This window comes from Papio anubis, chromosome 12 (assembly GCF_008728515.1).
Source record: "Papio anubis isolate 15944 chromosome 12, Panubis1.0, whole genome shotgun sequence".
Taxonomy (NCBI): Eukaryota; Metazoa; Chordata; class Mammalia; order Primates; family Cercopithecidae; genus Papio; species Papio anubis.
In genome coordinates this window covers 109,903,843-109,925,258 of record NC_044987.1, presented here as the reverse complement: position 1 = coordinate 109,925,258, position 21,416 = coordinate 109,903,843, and the positions used below count along the sequence as shown (strand labels likewise).

Genomic DNA, 21,416 nt, shown 5'->3' with positions numbered 1-21,416 from the left:
TTACATTAGGTATATCTCCTAATGCTATCCCTCCCCCATCCCCCCTCCCCACAATAGGACCCAGTGTGTGATGTTCCCCTTCCTGTGTCCAAGTGATCTCATCTCACTTTTAATTTCTAATGTGGTAATTTGGAAGGATAAAAGCCATATAAATAAAAGCTCTTCGTAATTCAATATTTTTAATAGTCTAAAGGAAGTCCTGACATCAAAAATTCTGAGCAGCACATATACCCAAAAAAAAGGAAATCAGTATATTGAAGAGATATCTACACTGGCATGTTTGTTGCAGAACTGTTAACAATAGCTAAGATTTGGAAGCAACCTAAGTGTCCATCATCAGATGAATGGATAAAGAAAATGTGGTACTTATACACACGGAGTACTATTCAGCCATAAAAAGTAATGAGATCCTGTCATTGGCAGCAACGGGGATGGAGCTAGAGGCCATTATGCGAAGTGAAATAAGCCATGCATAGAAAGACAAACATCACATGGTCTCACTTATTTGTGGGATCTAAAAATCAAAACAATTGAACTCATGGACATCGAGAGTAGAAGGATGGTTACCAGAAGCTGGGAAAGGTAGTAGGGGGGCGATGGGGATGGTTATCAGGTACAAAAAAAATAGAATGAATAAGACTTACTATTTAATAGCACAACAGAGTGTCTATAGTCAGTAATAACTTAATTGTACATTTTAAAATAATGAAGAGTATAATCAGATTCTTCATACTGCAAAGGATACATGCTTGAGGAGATGGATATCCCATTCTCCATGGTGCAACTATTATGCACTGCATGCCTGTATCAAAATATCTCAGGGACCCCATAAATATATACACCCACTATGTACTCACAAAAATTTTAAAAAATTAAAAGTCTGAGCAGTCAGCATTATCACATTGTGGCTGCAAAGTTGTTTAACAGCTATAGAGTTACAGTTTTACAACTGTAAAGAGTTGTAAATGAAGAGTTCTGTTCGCAATGTACAGATGAAGAGTTCTGTTACATGCCAATGTAAATGTACTAAACACTACTGAATTGTACACTTAAAATGGTTAAGATGGTAAATTTTATGTTACGTAGATCTATTATTATGTTACATAGATCTTATTTAGATATGTAAAAGGCAAGACTGTAACGTTTTAAGAGAAATACGTAGGACAGAATATCTTTGTGACATTCCCATAGGGAAGGCTAAAGATGGAGGTTTGGAGTAGGAAAGGAATATAGGAGTGTCCATGTTATACATACTTTGGTTAAACACTGTTTTGAACAGCCACGTTAATATGTTGTAGAGGAAAATGAATAACTGAGTCTACCTTTCAGGGGTAAAGTCCAGGATAGAGATATAACTTGAAGCCATCAGCATACAGATGTTAATTAAAACAATGAGATTGAATAAACTCTCCAAGGGAGTGATATGTATAGATGGGGTGAGCAGTTCAATGTTCAATCCCTAGAAACCCCAATAAACTGGAAAAGAGAAATTTCAACCAGGGAGGATCTCCTAAAGACAAACAGTGATCACTGAGAAAGGATGCTATTGCAGAAGCAAGATTTTTAAAAATTTGGCCAGAAGAATTCGTATATCAAGAATATACCCAGAGATACATCATACTGAGAATAATTATTTCAATTAAAACTAGGCACAAAACAAGGCCTATAACTTTGCTATCGCAGAAAAAAAATTTATTGCATTCCAACAAGAGATAAAAAGTTTATATATTTGAAATAGTTACTTTTTGTTTGTTTGAGACAGGATCTCACTCTGTCACCCAGGTTGGAGTGCGGTAGCACGATCACGGCTCACTGCAGTCTCGACCTCCTGGGCTCAGATGATCCTCCTACCTCAGCCTCCTGAGTAGCTGGGACTACAGGCACCCACCACCATGCCTGGCTAATTTTTGTAGACACGGGGTTTTGCCATGTTACCCAGGCTGGACTCAAACTCCTGGGTTCAAGCAATCCACCTGCCTTGGCCTCCCAAAGTGCTAGAATTACAGGTGTGAGCCATTGTGCCTGGCCTGAAATAGTTAATATCAATATTAGTTTCAGCTGATATAATCAACTTTTTTTTTTTTTTAAAAAAGAGAATCAACTAACAAATTATTAAACTGTTTAAAAATTCAACAAGCATGATGGATATTACTACTAAAAAAATAAACTCAAAGCAGTTATATGTGCTAATTTGGATTCATTGATCCAATTCAAAAAAATAAGAATAAAAGAATCCCATTAACAATTATTCCTGAGCTTGCATGAAACCTTGTAGAGGGCCTCATATTGGCAGTTGGTTGGCTCCATTCATTGTGTTCTGCAATTTTTAGGGATACCTGATCACTAAATTCTAAAGATAACAGTCTGTGCGCTTTCTTTCAATATATTAGTTGCACTGTCTGTTTGTGTGAGATTTGGGGCAACTCAAACTATACCACCATTGTGACCTTATCCCAATATAAAACAACCTTTCTATAACACACATGCAGAATAAAGCAAGTGCATACGGAAATTTTTTTTTTTTTTTTTTTTTTTTTTGAGACGGAGTCTCGCTCTGTCACCCAGGCTGGAGTACAGTGGCCGGATCTCAGCTCACTGCAAGCTCTGTCTCCCAGGTTTGTGCCATTCTCCTGCCTCAGCCTCCCGAGTAGCTGGGACTACAGGCGCCCGCCACCTCACCCGGCTAGTTTTTTTTTGTATTTTTAGTAGAGACGGGGTTTCACCGTGTTAGCCAGCATGGTCTCGATCTCCTGACCTTGTGATCCGCCCGTCTCGGCCTCCCAAAGTGCTGGGATTACAGGCTTGAGCCACCGCGCCCGGCCTGCATACGGAAATTTTAAAGCCGTTATGTACTTTGTTCAAAGTATTCTTGGCAGAGACCACATGTGTAATTATTTGTATTACCCAAAGTATATCTTAGCATAATGAACTCATATGTGGAAATAATTGATTAGCTTTATCAAAATTAAACAATACATATGACAGCAGTTTTCTCTGTAGCTATCTAGGTTACACTATATATGCTAGAAGCAAAGGAATGGGAGGACTGCATTACTTAAATGCCTTTGTTAGGATTATTCGGGTGGCAGCAGTCGTAGAGGCCATCTCTGATCACACCCATCTGACACCTACCTGTGCCCCACTTTGTCCCATTCTCTGACCAGGGCGCTGACTTTCAGTTTGCCTTGATTCTACATTTTGTCACAACTACTAAGGAGGACAAAACCTGCTAACTCCCCTAACCACATTAAGGCTGAGCCCAACCTTTTTTGGAGTGATTAGCAAAAATCCCATCTGAATACTGATGAAGAATGCAAGGTAGAAAGAGAGAAAACCAGCAAAACTGCTAAGCTTGAAAGATGCTCAATTTTTAAGCCTGTACAAACATTAAGTGTTGACACCCAAAGAAATCTTTCCCATCTAAGTAGCACCACAAGTCACCCACTTATAGCCCCCAATCACAGGAGAAATGCTTGATTCCAGTGCGTTTCTCACACTCTATGTCCAAACCATTTGTATGTTTTAATATCCTGCAAAATATATTGTCAATTATACCACTTCTCTTGACCCTTGACTCTAACCTTTCAAGTCAAAAACAATTTTCACCAACTTTCGGACTGGTCAGCCTCTTGCTGCTATGCCTCCAGGAAATTAATAAGATTCTTTAACCCACAGACATTGTTTCTTCAGCTTCACAGCTGTACAAATCCTTATCAAAAATAAGAATTATCCATCGTATCTCCCTTTGATACACTGTATATTCCTGAAATCATTATGCTTGGAATTAGTGAATACTTACATTAAAAGTTAATTTTAAAAACTTAAGATTTTTTCTAAGCATCAGACATTAAATGTCAAAAATTAAGGTCTAAAACCAAAAGCATCTGGATCAAAACCTCATTCTAACATGTAGAGATTTTGGTCAATTGAATTCACCACTGAGACTTTTCAGGTTGAGTTAATGAGTTACCTGCCTCATTACTGTAGTGATTGTTAAATAAATGCATGGCTCCTATTGCAATGAGGGCAGCAGATGGCTCTTGTTAAATCTTAGGTTCAGGGGTACATGGACAGGTTTGTTATATAGGTAAATTGCGTGTCACGGGGCTTGGTGTACAGATTAGTCACCCAGGTAATTAGCATAGTAACTGATGGGTGGTTTTCTACCCTCTCCCCCCTCCCACCCTCCATCTCTCAAGTAGGCTCTGGTGTCTGTTGTTCCCTTATTTGTGTCCACATGTACTCAAGGTTTGGCTCCTACTTATAAGTGAGAATATGCAGTATTAGGTTTTTTGTTCCTGCATTACTTCACATAAGATTATGGCCTCCAGCCCCATTCATGTTGTTGCAAAGGACATGTCTCATTCTTTTCTATGGCTGTATAGAATTCCATGGTGTCTATGTACCATATTATCTGTGCCCAGTCTACCATTGATGGGTATTTAGGGTGATTCCATGGTTTTACTATTGTGAATAGTGCTGGGACAAACACGTGTCTTTATGGTAGAATGACATATTCCTTTGGGTGTATAACCAATAATGGGATTTCTGGGTTGAATGACAGCTCTAAGTTCTTGGAGGAATTGCCACCCTGCTTTCCACAATGACTGAGCGAATTTACATTCCCACCAGCAGTATGTAATTGTTCCCTTTTCTCTGCAACCTGGCAAGCATCAGAATTTTTTTAACTTTTTTATAAGAGCCCAAAAATATCATTTAACTAGGATTTATATTTCCAGGAGTAGTCAAAAATCTACTAGGGTTTATTGAAATGAAAGATTAGGCCAAGTGGCCAGACATGGTGGCTCACTGCTGTAATCCCAGTACTTTGGGAGGCCGAGGCAGGTGGATCACCTGAGGTCAGGAGTTCAAGACCAGCCTGGCCAACATGGTGAAACCCCATCTCTACAAAAATACAAAAATTAGCCGGGCATGATCGTGGGTGCCTGTAATCCCAGCTACTCAGGAGGCTGAAGTAGAAGAATCATCTGAACCCAGGAGGCGGAGGTTACAGTGAGTCAAGATTGTGCCCATTGAATCCCAGCCTGGGTGACAGAGCGAGACTCCATCTCAAAAACAAAAGAGAAAGGTCAGGCCAAGTCATGCGGCATCTTTAATTTTACTCAAGGTGGAAAGAAATAAAAATAGTAAAAGAATCACATATATTCAAGATGACAAAAGTGTACTGTCATTTTCATTTCAAAAACAAAAGTATTCAGTCCCTTCAACAGATCCTGGCTCTTTTTTTTTTTTTTTTTTTTGAGACGGAGTCTCGCTCTGTCACCCAGGCTGGAGTGCAGTGGCCGGATCTCAACTCACTGCAAGCTCCGCCTCCCGGGCTTACGCCATTCTCCTGCCTCAGCCTCCCCAGTAGCAGGGACTACAGGCGCCTGCCACCTCGCCCGGCTAAGTTTTTTTTTTGTATTTTTAGTAGAGACGGGGTTTCACTGTGTTAGCCAGGATGGTCTCGATCTCCTGACCTCGTGATCCGCCCGTCTCGGCCTCCCAAAGTGCTGGGATTACAGGCTTGAGCCACCGCGCCCTGCCAAGATCCTGGCTCTTTTCCGGCTTCAGCTGTCTTGGGAAGGATTGAAGGTCAGGAAATTGACATAGTTAGGTACCTGTTAGTCAACCAAGCCCAGCAGCTCAGCTAAGTTATTCAGCAGTTCTAGATGACTCAAATTTAGATGTCTTTGTATTCTCTTGGAACAAAAATCCCCATTTCTAGAGGGGAAAGAGAGGTACTTTCATATCTAGCAAAAATAAATTTTATCTAAAGAGGTGGAGAGAGACCTTTTTCACATTTTCTTGTGTCCATGAGTTTTCCTCCCTCCCAGGAGCAAGAAATCTAGCCATAAGCATGTTCTACCCAGACTACCAGTTTTCCCTATGGAAGAAGACTGACCTTGCTTTGAGTAAAGATCGTTTGTGTGCATGCATCCCTGCTCATGTAGGTGGTACTTTCTGGTTCAGGCTCCCTGGAATGAGTCTGGCACCTGTACTCTTGCACAGTATACTACCCAAAGGCACAAGAGTTCACTTCCAGAGATATACTAGGCAATTTAAATTAGACATCTTTCCACCTGGGATCCAAACTGTGATCAGCATAATCTGAGTTGTAAGCACTTTTGTGTTGGGAAAAGCAGCTATTGTGGAACCTGCCATCCCTCTGAGGGATTTCACTAGGCCTGGGACACTGTGCTATATGGAAACTGGGAGCCAAGTTGTCACTTGGTTCCAAGTTGTTTATTAGAAGGAATCATTTCCCTGCTCTGGGCACACAAGGCACATTCCCTGTATTGCTTAAGGTGTGGGTGTCATATGGCACTTGGCTGGTATAGGTAGAGGTATACCTACCCCCCTGTGGTAAGGTAAGAGGGTCTTTGCCTACAGCTCCAGAGGGGTGCATGCATCCCCCACTTTGCATTGGCTATCAGGAGGGACCTACGTGGGAGACTAGTACACACAACAAATGCTGATTTCGCTTCATCTTTTCTCCTTGCTGCACCTTTTCTTCTTTCCCAACACAAAAGACACTGGTTCCAACCAGTGCCTTGTGTGTGCTGAGTCTTCCTTGGCAACTCCAAGATTCAGTGGGCCTAGTTACGTGAGCTCCCACTCCTGGTGGTTGGCAGTGTTATCTTTGCCACCCTCCATGCAATGGGAATTCTTACTTGGGATTCATAGCTGGATCTCCCTGCTCGACATTTTGCCAATCAGTTCAGGAGCCTCAGAAGGCAGAGCAGGTGATCTTGTTCACTAAGAAAATCTCCACCGAAGCACTAATGGTGGGAAGGGTAGTGTGATGGTGTAGTTGTGACCCTATATGGTTTCAACACTTTCAGAATTAGGCCAAAAAGCAATTGGAATCTTATTTTCTTCTAGAGTCTTGCTTTATCAAGGTAATAGGAAAGAAATGCACAATGTCAAATATAAGTTTACAATGTTTCCTCATGAGACATTACCAGGAAACAGAAAACAAAAAAGCAGTATAGAAAGCCAAAGATGAAGGACTGATGGGAAAATCCTCCTTTTGAGTGCATTATAAAAGGGGGAGATTTAAATCTCTTTCACTGAGACGTAGTTGCTAAGCATAATGGGTAAAACTAAAGTGAGCAACTAAATCATAAAAATGCTGAATGTTAATTCAGAAAAGTACGCAGTGGGTATAGGCAAGTTTTATTACGTATGAATGTGATTTCAGAGTTAGAATGGCAATTTCATAAAACTAACTCATTAAACGATGTAAATATCATGGTATAGATATGTTATCCCAAACTCCAAAATGTAGTGAAACTGGTAACAGATATTGCTACTCATCTTTGTACAGACACATCAACAGTATTGATGAAACTGGTTCTCAGCAAGTAGGTACCACTTGCTGCGGTGCTTTGGGGAGGAGAAGGTGTTATCACACAGGCATTATTGATGCAGTGACTTCTTGGACAGTCGCTCCTGTAGAATGGGGGGAAAAAGCAGTTAAGAGCTGCTTAAATATAACCTTACCTAAAAAGAAAACATGTTCAGAGGACTCATGGGTGCTCAATTAGAAGTAATGTGAAAAAAAATCACATTTCTACCCTGAAATGTAATCTATGGAATTACCCAACTATATCAAATATAACCATTAGATATTATGCTATTAGAAGGGATTAGCATCTATGTGTTGGCTAGATCACTGCCTTTCCGAAACTATCAAGTAATTATATTATACATTTCAACTTTGATTTTAGTGGTTTTCAGATCTCCAGAACAAAGCTTATTTCTTCATGAAATGTCAGCTTCAAGGCTATTGTCAATATGCACAAGTTTTCTGGCCTCCTTTTAAAATAAGCTCAGTAGAAAAATCCTAAGAAGAGTGTCTTCTACAGGTATTAATCTTAGGAAAAGTGCTAATTAGATGTAGCGACTTCCTCTGAATTTAAGTCTAGTTTATCTATCTGCCTACTTATTTTATACACATATATGTATACAGACATGTTTTTCTGCAAATATTAGTATGAAATTAGAGATCTGGTACGGGCCTCCTATGACAACAATTTCATTTTGTCACAGACTATATTGAAAATGAACAATTTAGTACCTGAGAGAACAGGTAAGGAAACTGACCAGTATGGAACCTATTCATGTTTATGTGTAACAAGAAATTTATAACTGTATCCAAGTACAGACGATGATACCTAATTCTACAGGGTTCACATTAAAACCAGAGCAATTTCAGCATGCAGTATTCAAATAGGAATTTACATTATTGCCTTCCTCGAAGTTATATTTAACAAATAGTGGTTAACTATAAAATAAACAACCTTAATATTCTCACCTTATTAACACTTTTAAAATTAGGTGCCCATGTTTTACTTTGTGTGGGAGCTGTTGACTCTTGTTTTTGATTTTTGAGGGATTTCTTTCAAGGTGTTGGCATCAAACCCACTCATTCCAAAATGCATCGCAGATGGAAATTTAAGCCTAAATGCAGAGCAAACAAAAAAAAAAAGAAAAGCACAGGATTGATAGCTGTACAGATTTTTTTGTGGGAAAAATATATATTAGATAGGTTCGTTATAAGTGATAACCCAAAATAACTGACTTGTGGAGGAAAGGTAAAATAGCTCAATAAATCTAAAACTAGCTCAATAAATAAAATAGCTCAATAAATCTAAATTGTAACAGAATCTTGAATAGGATGTTACTTATTGACCCAGAATTGATCCTAGACTTGACTTTGAGGCTCTGGGGTCAATAAAAGTTTTGAAAAGCAAAATGATTGTTAGATGTGACAAACGTTCTCTCTATGCTGAATGGACTATGGCTCAACCAAGCCAGGCCACACACACATCCCAAGATTATAAATTGAAAACAGAGACCCATATGTATGCAAAAAGATTCTACCACCAAAATCTTAGGCAGGAAATAGAGACATAGACACACCCCATTCCAAGGTTAAAAAACAGATTTCACCACCTTTAACTACCATCTCAACCCTTCCCCATCCTATCTTAGAAGTTGCAGTGTTTATTTCCACTGCTGGTCTTTTCTTCCCTGCATATAAGAAAAAGGAATGTAGTTTGCTCGTCTCCCAAAGCCAGCATGTATGTAGTTGCAGGAGAATGATTCAGATTCAGAGTGCATGTGTAAAGGAAGGCTAAAATCTCATTCAAATTTTCTATATCTCTTGTTGAATTTAGAAGGGCTAATATGTCCTGGCCTATTTGATCTGGGAGAAAAATGGACTGCAAATAGATAAGGCATAATAGCCTTTACTTTTATAATCTGCTATTGAAACCATTTTTTTGAGAGCTTAGTGGATGCCTATATAGATAGCAGATGGGATTGAACTATATTGCCAAGATTCCCCTTAAGACAATCAGCACCGGGTGAGAAATCCAAGGATCAAATCTGATGTTCATGATAGACCCATTCAAAAAGTCGTTAAGTGAGGAAGACCAGCATTTGGACCCACCACTGAGAAGGCACCTATGCTCAGTGTTGGCCAAAAGACCCCTACAACCATTTCAGCAAAGAGACATTTTCTCTTTTCATGTCTTAATACCATTACCCTATCCCAGCAAACACAGGAAAGGTAGGGGAAGAGAACAGATTTCAAAACCACAAAAAGATCACATTTAAGAATCTACTCCAAAACCTCAAACCCCAGCATAGCTGGAACTGGAAAGAAGGGAAGGAAGAAAACTAAGTTAAGTATGAAATTCTAGTATTAAGTTGTATTCCACTAGGCTTCACCAGTCTAATAACCAGAAAATGACCTTCAAGATGCTGTCAAGCATCGAGGAAAAATTTACATTGCATAAAAGCAGTGATTACACACCAGGTGCAGTGGCTCATGCCTGTAATCCCAGCACTTTGGGAAGCAAGGCAGGCAGATCACCTGAGGTCAGGAGTTCGAGACCAGCCTGGCCAACATGATGATACCTCATCTCTATTAAAAATATAAAAATTAGTCTGGCATGGTGATGCATGCCTGTAATCCCAGCTACTTGAGAGGCTGAGGCAGGGGAGGCTGAGGCAGGAGAATGGCTTGAACCCAGGAAGCAGAGGTTGCAGTGATCTGAGATCACGCCACTGCTCTCCAGCCTGGACAAGAGTGAGACTCTGTCTCAAAACAAACAAACAAACAAACAAAACAGTGACTACAAAACTACTTTCTGCAAGTTTAGACTATCCAATAATTAATTAAAAGGTGAATACGATGATATCAGCTGCAAAAAGGCATCTAGATCTCAAGAATCAGAAGGCGGAGTTTAAATGACATGTAACTTATCACCACATTTACATGTTCGTTGCCTTGACTCCATTGCCATAAGTACCACTTCTTTCCTTGATCCAAAAGGAGGAGACTAATGGCTTTTTTTTTTTTTTTTTTTAAAGACAATCTCACTCTGTCACCCAGGCTGGAGTGCAGTTGCGCTATCTCAGCTCACTGCAACCTCTACCTCCCAGGTTCAAGTGATTCTCCTGCCTCAGCCTCCCGAGCAACTGGGATTATGGGCATGTGCCACCATGCCCAGCTAATTTTTCTATTTTTAGTAGAAACAGAGTTTCACCACATTGGTTAGGCTGGTTTCGAACTCCTGGCCTCAAGTGATCTGCCTGCCTTGGCCTCCCAAAGTGCTGGGATCATATATAAACACATATATATCTCATATATGTATATATGTATATATATCATATATCAGCTGCATATGTATACAGCTGTATATATATGCCATATACATATACACATATATGTATATATACACATATATGTATAGATATATATACATATATATCATGTACATCATATATCATCCTATATACAAATATGTGTATATATATCATTGTATATAGGATATATATCATCCTATATACAAATATGTGTATATATGATATATATCATAACCTTTACCTGCTCAGAGGCTGACAAGTTTACAAAGGCTGTTTGATAAACTAATTGGCATTGTCCAAGTCAGGTGCTAACCTCTAGATCAATGAAGAAGAAGAGGATATGAGGTGCCTATAACAGTATAGCAGCTAATATTATAGCCCGAGAGGTTGAAAAGATATTGGGGGCTGGAAGAACAAACATACCTTCTCAGATTAAAAGAGGGTACAACAGAGGTACATTTTCTACCCCTGTTCCAGGGAGTATGGGGGACTCATACCAATTTGTAAAAACTCCTCGTGGTCAGGGAAGCATGTTCTTTAAAAAGCCAAAGACTACCACCAGAATCTTAGCCAGGCAAGAGAGGGAAACCCCCCATTCCAAGGCTAAAAAGCAGTTAGATCCCACCACCTTTAGCTATCATCTCAACCAGTCACCATCCTACTTTAGGAGTTGTAGTGTTCATTCCCACTGTTAAATCTTTCCTTCCCTGACAGTGAAGAACAGGAATGTGGGGGTGGGAGTAGGGAAAATGAGAAAATTACTTATCGGGGACTATGCCCAGCACCCGGATAGCACGGTCAATTCTACCTCAAACCTCAGAATCATGTAATGTGCTTACGTAACAAACCTTTATATGTACTCCCTGGATCTAAAATAAGAGTTAAAATTTAGAAAATTAAAAATAAAGGTTAGAATCACTTCAAGATCAACATGAATGTTTATGATATTTAGCTACTGTCTGGTTAACAATTGTGTTTATTCTGATGTAGCAACACTGTCCATTAGTAAATCTTTATTACAGAAAATTCTAAGTCCACACTGTGCAAACGTTACCACTAGCCACATGAGCACTCAAAAAAATAGCTCAAATAGCTCGTGCAACTCAATTTTTTGTTGTTTTAATTTTAGTTAATTTAAATGTAATGTTACCAGTGGCTACTGGTTACTATGTTAGACAGCAAAGGTTTAGAGATGACTGGTGAAGTTTGAAGAACAGAGATTCCTTTTAAAAGCTGATTTCAAGTCATTCCTTGCAGGGTGCCTTAATTTTGTCTGACTTTTTCCACCCTTCAAGAAGTATAAGGATATAGTGAGAATTTGTTTGAAATCATCCTGAACAGCTGAAAATGGCATTGCTAAGTTGCAAATGAACTAAGTAGTCAAGATAGCATGAACTTAAGTAGCTAAAGATCAAATAGATCATTAAGACATAAATAAGAGCTCAGAGAAATCCAAACTTATAAGGTCATTGATATAACAAAAGAGTCAGAGCAATTCAAGAATGAAAGGAAATTTCATTTCAGTTAATGGTACTGTATCAACGGGATGTCCCTATGGAGAGGGAAGAAACTTGACCTTCCTTACACTACATGCAAAAATTAAGTTCAGATGGATTCTAAACCCAAACATATTCAAAACCATAAAACTTCTGGAAGAAAATAAGACTTGGCAGTAAGCAAAGAATTTTAAGACAGAACAGAAAGCAGTAACTAGAAGGAAGAGTCTATAAGTTAAACTCCAAAATTAAAGATGTCTGCTCATCAAAAAACACATCAAGAAAATGAATACGCAATGTGGGGCCTGGGGCAAAACACGTCTGACAAAGTCCTGGTCTTTAAGATATAAGACCACTTACAACACAAGACAGAGTAAAAATGAACAAAAGACGTGGCTCACAAGAGTATACAAATGGCCAATGAGCACTAATTAGTTATCGGAAAATGCAAATTAAATACTACTATGCACCTATTCAGATGGTTAGAATAAAAAACTGACATCAGAGGGTGAAACCACTGGACTCTCATACATTCCTCATATTAGTGCCAAAAAGGACACCTTATTTGGGAAAATATTCATCATTTCTTACAAAACTAAACATACTCTCCCTATGATCAAGCAATCCTATTCTTAGGTATTTAAAGGAAACACATACACCCAAAGACATGCAAACATATGGTGATAGCACATTTATTCATAATAGCCAGAGACTGAAAACAGCACAAGTCTTCATCAAATAATATGAAATAATATGTATCTAATGAAATATACCACCCAGCAATATAAAGCAAACAAGCTACTGGAATATACAACATAAATGAGTTTCAAACATTCTGCTGAATTAAATAAGCTAGACACAAAAGCATACATACTGCAATTCTATTTCTACAAAGTTATAGAAAAGAACAGTGAGGTGTGGCCAGCAGGAACCAACTAGGAAGATCCACTTTCTGCAACAACCAGTGTTACGCGTGTCAGTAGGGTTTTATGTTAAACATAAAGCTCAGTTGACAAATGCATTTGCTTCTGTAACATTTATATATTAATTGCATGTGAGTTTTTCTTCAAATAAATTATTGATCCTTAATTCATGATATGCATGCTGAAGTACTTAGGAAAAAGTGTACTCATGTCTTCAACTGGAAGTGCATCAAAATCGATAGACAGGGAAATGGATGTGCAACAAAGTTTAGAAAAATGGTAGAATCTAGGTATTATATATAAATTATTTCATCTGTATATTTGAACATTTTCTTTAGAATGAGAGAAACTTTAGAAATTGTAATTGTGCCATATACATCCCTCTAGGGCATTTTGATAGCTGCATTCTTAACAGAAACATCTATCAACCAAATAATAAATTGAAGAATGTGTAAGGGAAGTAGCTACACATACCTCTTCACAAAGCAAACCACTGGAAATTCATAAGTAGTATGCGACCTTGGTCTGTAACTGATCTCTGATAATATGGCATCATCATTTCTTTGGAACATCTGAAACAACTGAGAGTTTTAATACTAGAAGGCATTAAATTATTTTGGTGGCTTAATGATCTTAATAGAATCTGTTTTAGGAAAATCTGGAAATGGCATTTTACATTAATTTAACAGAAATAAAATAGACCTCATGAGAAATACTTTATTCTCGTTTTTCTTCTGGTCCTTCAACCTCTTTGCCCCCATCTCTAATACCAGATGGGGGATAGGAGAAAATAATTGTCTCTCGGTCTGTTTTAAAGAATATGTGCTGTTTCCAAAATAGTCCCCCAATTGCATGTATTCATACACAATGTTCCCAGCTATTAAAAGCTGACAGCCGATGGAGGTAGTAAAACTGAGAAGGCACAGGCTGTACCTTATGACTTTGAGACGTAGTTTTGCTCTTGTCACCTAGGCTGGAGTGCAACTCACTGCAACCTCTGCCTCCCAGGTTCAAGCAATTCTCCTGCCTCAGTCTCCCAAGTAGCTGCGATTACAGGTACCGGCCACCACACCCAGCTAAATTTGGTATTTTTAGCAGAGACTGGGTTTCACCATGTCGACCAGGTTGGTCTCACCTGACTTCAGGTGATCCACCCACCTCAGCCTCCCAAAGTGATGGGATTACAGGTGTGAACCACCACGCCCAGCCCGTTATGAACTTTTTAAAACCCCTTATCTGAAATGTCCTAATTAAATAGATAAGCACCTGGTCCTATCTAACAATTGATCACTGCAAGAGATAGGAAGCTGCTTGAAAATTTTAATTAGGAAGGAACTTTTGATACTATGTAGCCCTGAAAAAAAAATTCAGAATATATTTTAGGGAAAAGCATCATGGCACTTACAATTTTCTTGATCCCACAAGAAGTGACAGGATAAGAAAACTCGTAGTTAAATGACAACAGTCTTGTTACAGGACAGTTGTCTCCCAGGTGTATGTCGCCAATTCTAACTTCTGTGCTGTTATCAAAGGGCCTTATTTTCATTCTGACTAACAACCAATCATCAGAGCATGTTGCAGTTATTGCTAAAAAAAGAAAAAAAAATCCAAAAAGTAACATGATAGCATACTTCATCTCAAGACATTACACTGTCAGTGCTGACAGACGAATATAACACAAGCTACTTGGGTAGCATTCAGTCTCCTATTAGCCCTGTTCAAAAATAAGCAAGTATAGGCCAGGCATGGTGGCTCATGCCTGTAACCCCAGCATTTTGGGAGGCCAAGGTGGGTGGATCACCTGAGGCCAGGAGTTCGAGACCAGCCTGGCCAACATGGTAAAACCCCATCTCTACTAAAACTGCAAAAATTAGCCAGGCATGGTGGTGCACCCCTGTAATCCCAGCTACTCGGGAGGCTGAGGTGGGAGAATTACTTGAACCCAGGAGGCAGAGGCTGCAATGAGTCGAGACCGCACCACTGCACTCCAGCCTGGGCAACAGAGTAAGACCCCTATCTCAAAAAAAGACATTAAAATTAAAATTTTAAAAAGCAGGTATAGTTTAAATTTCATCTAAGCTAATATATCCCAAATATGATCATTAATATATAACGAAACAAAAATTGAGATTACATTTCTTATACTAATTCTCTGGAACTGATGTGTGTTTTATATTTGTAGCACAATTCAGATTGGCCACACTTCACGTGCTCAAAAGCCATTTGAGGGCGGTGGCTGCTGTGCTACTCTGTACTTTACACAGCTGCAAAAATCCTTAGAGAGGTTAGTTGGTTATTTAATTTCTTTGCAACCGTTTATTCATATTTAGAGTGAATGCAGTCATTATTACCTACCTTTTAGGGTTCCGTGATGATTAAATGAAATAAGGCATATGAAAGATCTTGGAACACTGCCTAGAACTTAAATGCTCAATTAATGTTTATTAAGGTAAAAACAATGTAAAGGTCTTTATATAAGACACTACCACCACTGATTCCTTCCATAGCGATAGATCTCCATCCATCCATCCTCAGTACCAATTAAACTAAACCTGGGTCAGAATTTAATACTATATAAAAGATTAGGTTACACAGTCCAAACTTCTCATATTAACCTGAAGAAGCTGTGGCTATACCCTAGGAACATTTTTACAATACCAGGCACACAGGGACATTTCACATTTTACCATTAGCTCTCCCCACCCCTAGGGGAAAAAAAAAAAAAATCACATCTTCATCTCTTTATCTCCAGCTACATATGGCATGTATTTAGTCTTCAATATGAATTTTAATTGAATAAGTGACTAGTCCAACCACATAAGACATTGACCCAGGTTTTAATCTCAGGACAGTTGGCAGTATCCAAGGATCTACAGAGCTCTGTCTTCCGTAAAATGTTTGGCCTAGAATGAGCCTTATTTGACCTATCAACCTGAGATTACCAGCTTGACACATGCTTATTGGGACAGCTAGAAGAACAGAGACACAAGTACAACACGGAACTCAGCATTTAGAATTTTGAGAAATCATTTTCCTAGAGAGATGAATAGCATAAGTTATTCACTTAAGAAAGTTGATAGATACTGATAGTAAATACAGTGATGACAGCTGCAGAAATGAAGTTTAGGGTGAGGATGATAAAAATCTGCAATCCACTTACCTCGTAGCAGCAGGACTACGGTACAATGTCCTTGGTCCATGTCAAAATGGGAATTGTAATTACTATCAAGTCCCTCCTTTTATTCAGACTAAGAAAGGAGCTGTAGCCTATGTATTTTGTGTTTGTATCCCAAGGATGGCTATATTTATCTTAAAAAGCAAAGTTTTCAGGGCCAGGCTGTCATTGAGGGGTTAATATGTTAGACCACAAGCCTGTTCCCATGGGGATTCCCACATTTATTGTCACCACATTAAGTAAGAAGTTCTGCTGTTTATGTACCAATTCCTAGGTCAAATGTCACCACATACTTTTTTTTTTTTTTTTTTTTTAAGATAGAGTCTTGCTTTGCTGCCCGGGCTGGAGTACAGTGGCAGGATCTTGGCTCACTGCAACCTCCACGTCCTGGGTTCGAGTGATTCTCCTGTCTCAGCCTCCTGAGTAGCTGGGATTACAGGCATGCACCACCACACCCGGCTAATTTTTGTATTTTTAGCAGAGACGGGGTTTTGCCAGGTTGACCAGGCTTTTCTCAAACTCTTGACCTCAGGTGATCCACCCACCTCAGCCTCCCAAACTGCTAGGATTACAGGTGTGAGCCATGGTACCCGGCCTATGTTCTTGTTATTGAGTCTAACAAAGAAAACCTGAGATAGGACAGATAATCTCTTCATTTTCCAGATAAGAAATGAAATGCTCAAACCATTAAATTACTTGAAGAATCTTAAATCTGGTACATAACGTGCCTGGCCCTAATACCAAGACAGACAGTGATCTAGACCATCAGTGGTCAACTGAGTCATTGCTGCAGTCTAAACAGTGTCTTCTTTATCCACTGACCATCTGTGTCTTAGGAGAGGTAGCAATGAAAAAGTGAGAATTAGAACAACACTAAGTGCCTGACTCAGGTTTCAGTTAATTATTCTCTATTCACAGAGGATTCTGTATTCTCTATTAATAATGCTAGCCAGTGAGTAATTTGTCTAAAGCCTTACTAATCAAAGTCTCTTCCACAAATCGGTAACATCAACATCGCCTGAGAACTCATTAGAAATAATGAATTCCAGATCTCATCTCTAACCTATTGACTCAGTTTGCATTTTAATAATAAGATGACTTACATATGCAAAGTTTGAGAACTGGTCTAAGAGGTACCGACATTCAGAGCTGTAACATGACCACTGAATATAATAAAAGCAGATAAAAACATGTGAAGAGGATAGATGAGAGGCCAGATTTCTTTCACATAGCCATTCATTCAATTTTTATATAACTAATGCTTTCCAGTGCAAGGATGGAAGACCTTGTGTGTGTCAAGCGTTATGGCTAGACCATGGTTACAAAAATGCCATCAAAAAATACATTGGTAGTACTCTCAGAGCAGGAGTTAGGCTTTGTTTTGAAAGATGGAGTCTCCCTCTGTCGTCCAGGCTGGAGCGCAGGGGTGAGATCTCAGCTCACTGCAACCTCTGCCTCCTGGGTTCAAGTGACTCTTCTGCCTCAGCCTCTGGAGTAGCTGGAACATGTACCACCACACCTGGCTAATTTTTGTAAAAAGTAGAGATGGGGTTTCACCACGTTGCCTAGACTGGTCTTGAACTCCTGAGCTCAAGCAATCTTCTCGCCTAGGCCCCCCAAAGTGCTGGGATTGCGGGTGCTAAGTTTTTTGTTTTTGTTTTTTCTGAGAGTCTTGCTCTGTCACCCAGGCTTGAGTGCAACGGCATGATCTCGGCTCACTGCAACCTCTGCCTCCTGGGTTCAAGTGATTCTCCTGCCTCAGCCTCCTGAGTAGTTGGGATTACAGGTACCCACCACCATGCCCAGTTAATTTTTGTATTTCTTTTGTTTAGTAGAGATGGGGTTTTGCCATGTTGGTCAGGCTGGTCTCGAACTCCTGACCTCAAGTGATCTGCCTGCCTCGGCCTCCCAAAGTGCTGGGATTACAGGTGTGAGCCACCACACCCATCCTACAGGTGCTAGGTTTTTAACTCGTTTTACTCCCTAAGTTTCCCTAGACTCGTCTAATGTGACTAAAGTACACTTATGTCTCAATCCCACCCTTAACTATGTACCCTAATTTTGGTCTCATGGAATGGTAATAGAGGAAGTTAGACCCCCATCCAAAAAAAAACAAAAAACAAAAACAAAAAAACAAAAAAAGACATTAAGGCACTGAAATCTCAAAGAAAGATCAAACAAACTCAGGTGTAACAGAGAAGCCAAGTCTGATTATGAGAAAAGTAATCACAGGTTTGAGATTTGATATTGGGTAGCCTCCCACAAATCTTAATCACTCTGAGACCCCTGCAAGGAGGTGGTCATTAGCTTCGGTTATTAGAAATCAAGATTATATGAAACGTAGCAGTGATTTCAGCTGGTTTCAAGTCTGGCACTAGTATTGCTTAGAAAAGGGGTCTCACAAATACATGCCTTAAAGTGCTTCTAAGCTGAAGTAAAACACAAGGCTGCGTTTCTCAACTCAGCCCTATTGAGATCTATAACCAAAGAGATTTTGTTGTTGTTGGCTCTACATTGCAGAATGTGTAGTGGCATTCTTGACCACCTTCCACTAGATACCAGTGGCAAACGCTGTTGTGACAGCCAAAAATCCCTCTAAACGTTGCCAAATGTCCCCTGGGGGGCAAAACCCCCCGTTGAGAGCCAGTATTCTAATGTAAAGGCGGAAGTGAACTAGTGTATGGTTACAGATATAGGAGAAATCCATAGGCTGCTTTATTTGGCAAACCTCTCAGACTGACCTTAGACACAGCTGACATCACTCTGGCGCACTGACCCAAACAGATTTGAGTGTTTTCATTTCACTGGCGCTCTCATCATCTTATTTTAAGGCACGATACATTCCTAGTAATTTTTCCCTGGCAGCCAAAATTACATAGACTTAGAGTAACTTGCCCAAGTTCATGCAGCTAAGTACAAAGCTGGGGGGGGGGGGGCCTCAACTGTTCCCCAAACTTCAGTATATAGAGGAAGCAATTAGAACTCATCCAAATTTGGCTGCTCACTAATTTTCATTCTATCTGTCCAGCACCATGGATAGGCCAAGAGAGCCTGTAACCTTCCCCAGAAACCCAGAGATCTGTAAGGTAGCCCTTCCTTTCCCAGGTTCTCTCAAATTATAGGAGCCCCAGTTATGTTAGAAACATGGGTCTCACATTAGAAGAGGGATAATGGCACAAGATAAACTAAAACTGGAGAACCCTCAAATTGGTTTATAGAAAAAGAAAATATTTTGAGCACAGTTTATGTGACTGGAAACTAATTTTTTCTTAACTGAGTAATTAGAAACAGGTAGCCCTACCTGTTGGTTTATAATCAGGGAGAAAAAAAAAAAAATCTCAGGTTTTTACACAGCAGTGTTTTAGAAAGTAATCTTATCACTTCAAATCACCAACCTCTGAAGATATTTCTTATTCATACCTGGGTTGAGTCCAGAAGAATTCCAAAACAATAAAGAAAAGAGGAAGGACCCGCCTAAGAGCACAGAGGTCTTCATTGCTCCAGACTCCAAAACACAACATAGGGAGCGAGAAATGGCAAGGAGGCGTTCCTTGAGTGCTTATAAACCTTTGGCCACATTCAGCTGTCTGCAATTGCCCTCTGCTGGGGTAGCCCAGGGAAACCCCTTAGCATCTTCTCAAAGCATGGCCCATCAGCTGGCAGTAGCTGCAACACTTCACCTGTGCCATGGGCAACCTGGGAGCTTGTTAGATGCAAAATAACAGGTTTCACTCTAGACCTACAGTATCAGTTACAAACTGCATTTCGACAAGATTTCCAAGTAGTTCACATGCATATTAAAATTAAGAGGCATTTTTCTTAGCATAGCTTTAGTCTGGGCCACTTGACTACCGACTTCTTAAACATTATTTTAAAAATCATGATGTAAATAAAGTTACTAAACCTATTATACATCTCTAGCTATATGGATGTGTCTCAGTGAAGTCCTACATACTACATAGGATACTTATTAATTAAATTTTAAGGTACAAGAGCCGTAGGATTTTAAAAAGCATCAGGAGACGGACACAGGTGACACGTTTGTGATTTCCCCTCACCGTCATTCTCTCATTGTGATTCAATTTTAAATTTCCTGAACTACTGATGAGTTTGAGCATTTTCTCAAACATTTGCTGACCATTTGGACACCCTCTCTTGTGAAATCACTTTCCAAATTTTCTATTTCATTGTATTTTTTAAATTAATTTGTAAGAGTCCTTTATATATTCTGAATATGAATCTTCTGGTTTATGTATATTGTGAATATCTTCTACCACTCTGTACTGTGATGGTTAATTTTATTTGTCAATTTGATTGGGCTACAAGGTGCACAGATCTTTGGTTTAACATTATTCTGGGTGTGTCTGTGAAGGCATTTTTCAGTGAGCTGAACATTCAAATGGGCAGACTGAGTAAGGCAAACTGCCTTCACCCATGTAGGTGAGCCTCATTTAATCTGTTGAAGGCCTGAATAGAATAAAAAGGTTGAGAGAGGGAGCATTCACTCTGTCAGACCGTCTTCAGCTGAAACATTGGTCTTCTCCTTTTCCTGACTTGAATTTAGCTAGAATTTACACCGTCAGCTCTGCTGGTTCTTAGGCCTTTGGACTTGGACTGGAACGATACCCTTGGTTCTTCTCAATCACCAGCTTGCTGACTGCAGGTCTTGGGACTTCTGAGACACTGGGAATCACAAGTCCTTACTGTATATGTGTGTGTATACGTGTGTGTGTGTATATATCTCACATATATATGGTATATTATACAGACACATACATACATCTCATACTGATTCTATTTCTCTAGAGAACCCAAATAATACAGTAGGTAATCTTGTTAATTTCCTCGTGGTGTATTTATTTAATGATAATAAACAGAATAATTAAATATTAATATGGTCTAACAAATTTTCCTTTAGAGTTTGTGCATTATTGATCTGAAATCCATGACAATTTTTCCAATGTTCTCTTCTAAAAACTTTATAATGTTGCTCATGATATTGAGGTTTTAAATCTACTTGGAATTGATTTTTGTGAATAGAAAAGCATATTTGACCATACGGATAGCCATCTGGGGATGGAAATAATTTATTTATTTAAAAGTCTATCTTTATCCACAGTTCTGCAGTCTGTCTTTCATAAGTCAAGGTGTGTATGCCTA

General features: G+C 39.3%; 1 protein-coding gene across 1 annotated transcript; it reads right to left on the bottom strand.

The window, feature by feature from the left end:
* Positions 1-5,460: 5,460 nt before the first annotated feature.
* OOSP4B (oocyte secreted protein family member 4B) lies at positions 5,461-14,877 on the bottom strand. The gene is made up of 4 exons (XM_031653611.1): positions 14,487-14,877; positions 13,556-13,653; positions 8,321-8,466; positions 5,461-7,455 (listed from the first exon to the last, which is right to left on the bottom strand). The coding sequence occupies exons 1-3, from the start codon at positions 14,715-14,717 to the stop codon at positions 8,355-8,357; spliced, it is 441 nt and encodes a 146-aa protein (XP_031509471.1). The 5' UTR covers positions 14,718-14,877; the 3' UTR covers positions 5,461-7,455; positions 8,321-8,354.
* Between the last annotated feature and the right edge of the window lie 6,539 nt (positions 14,878-21,416).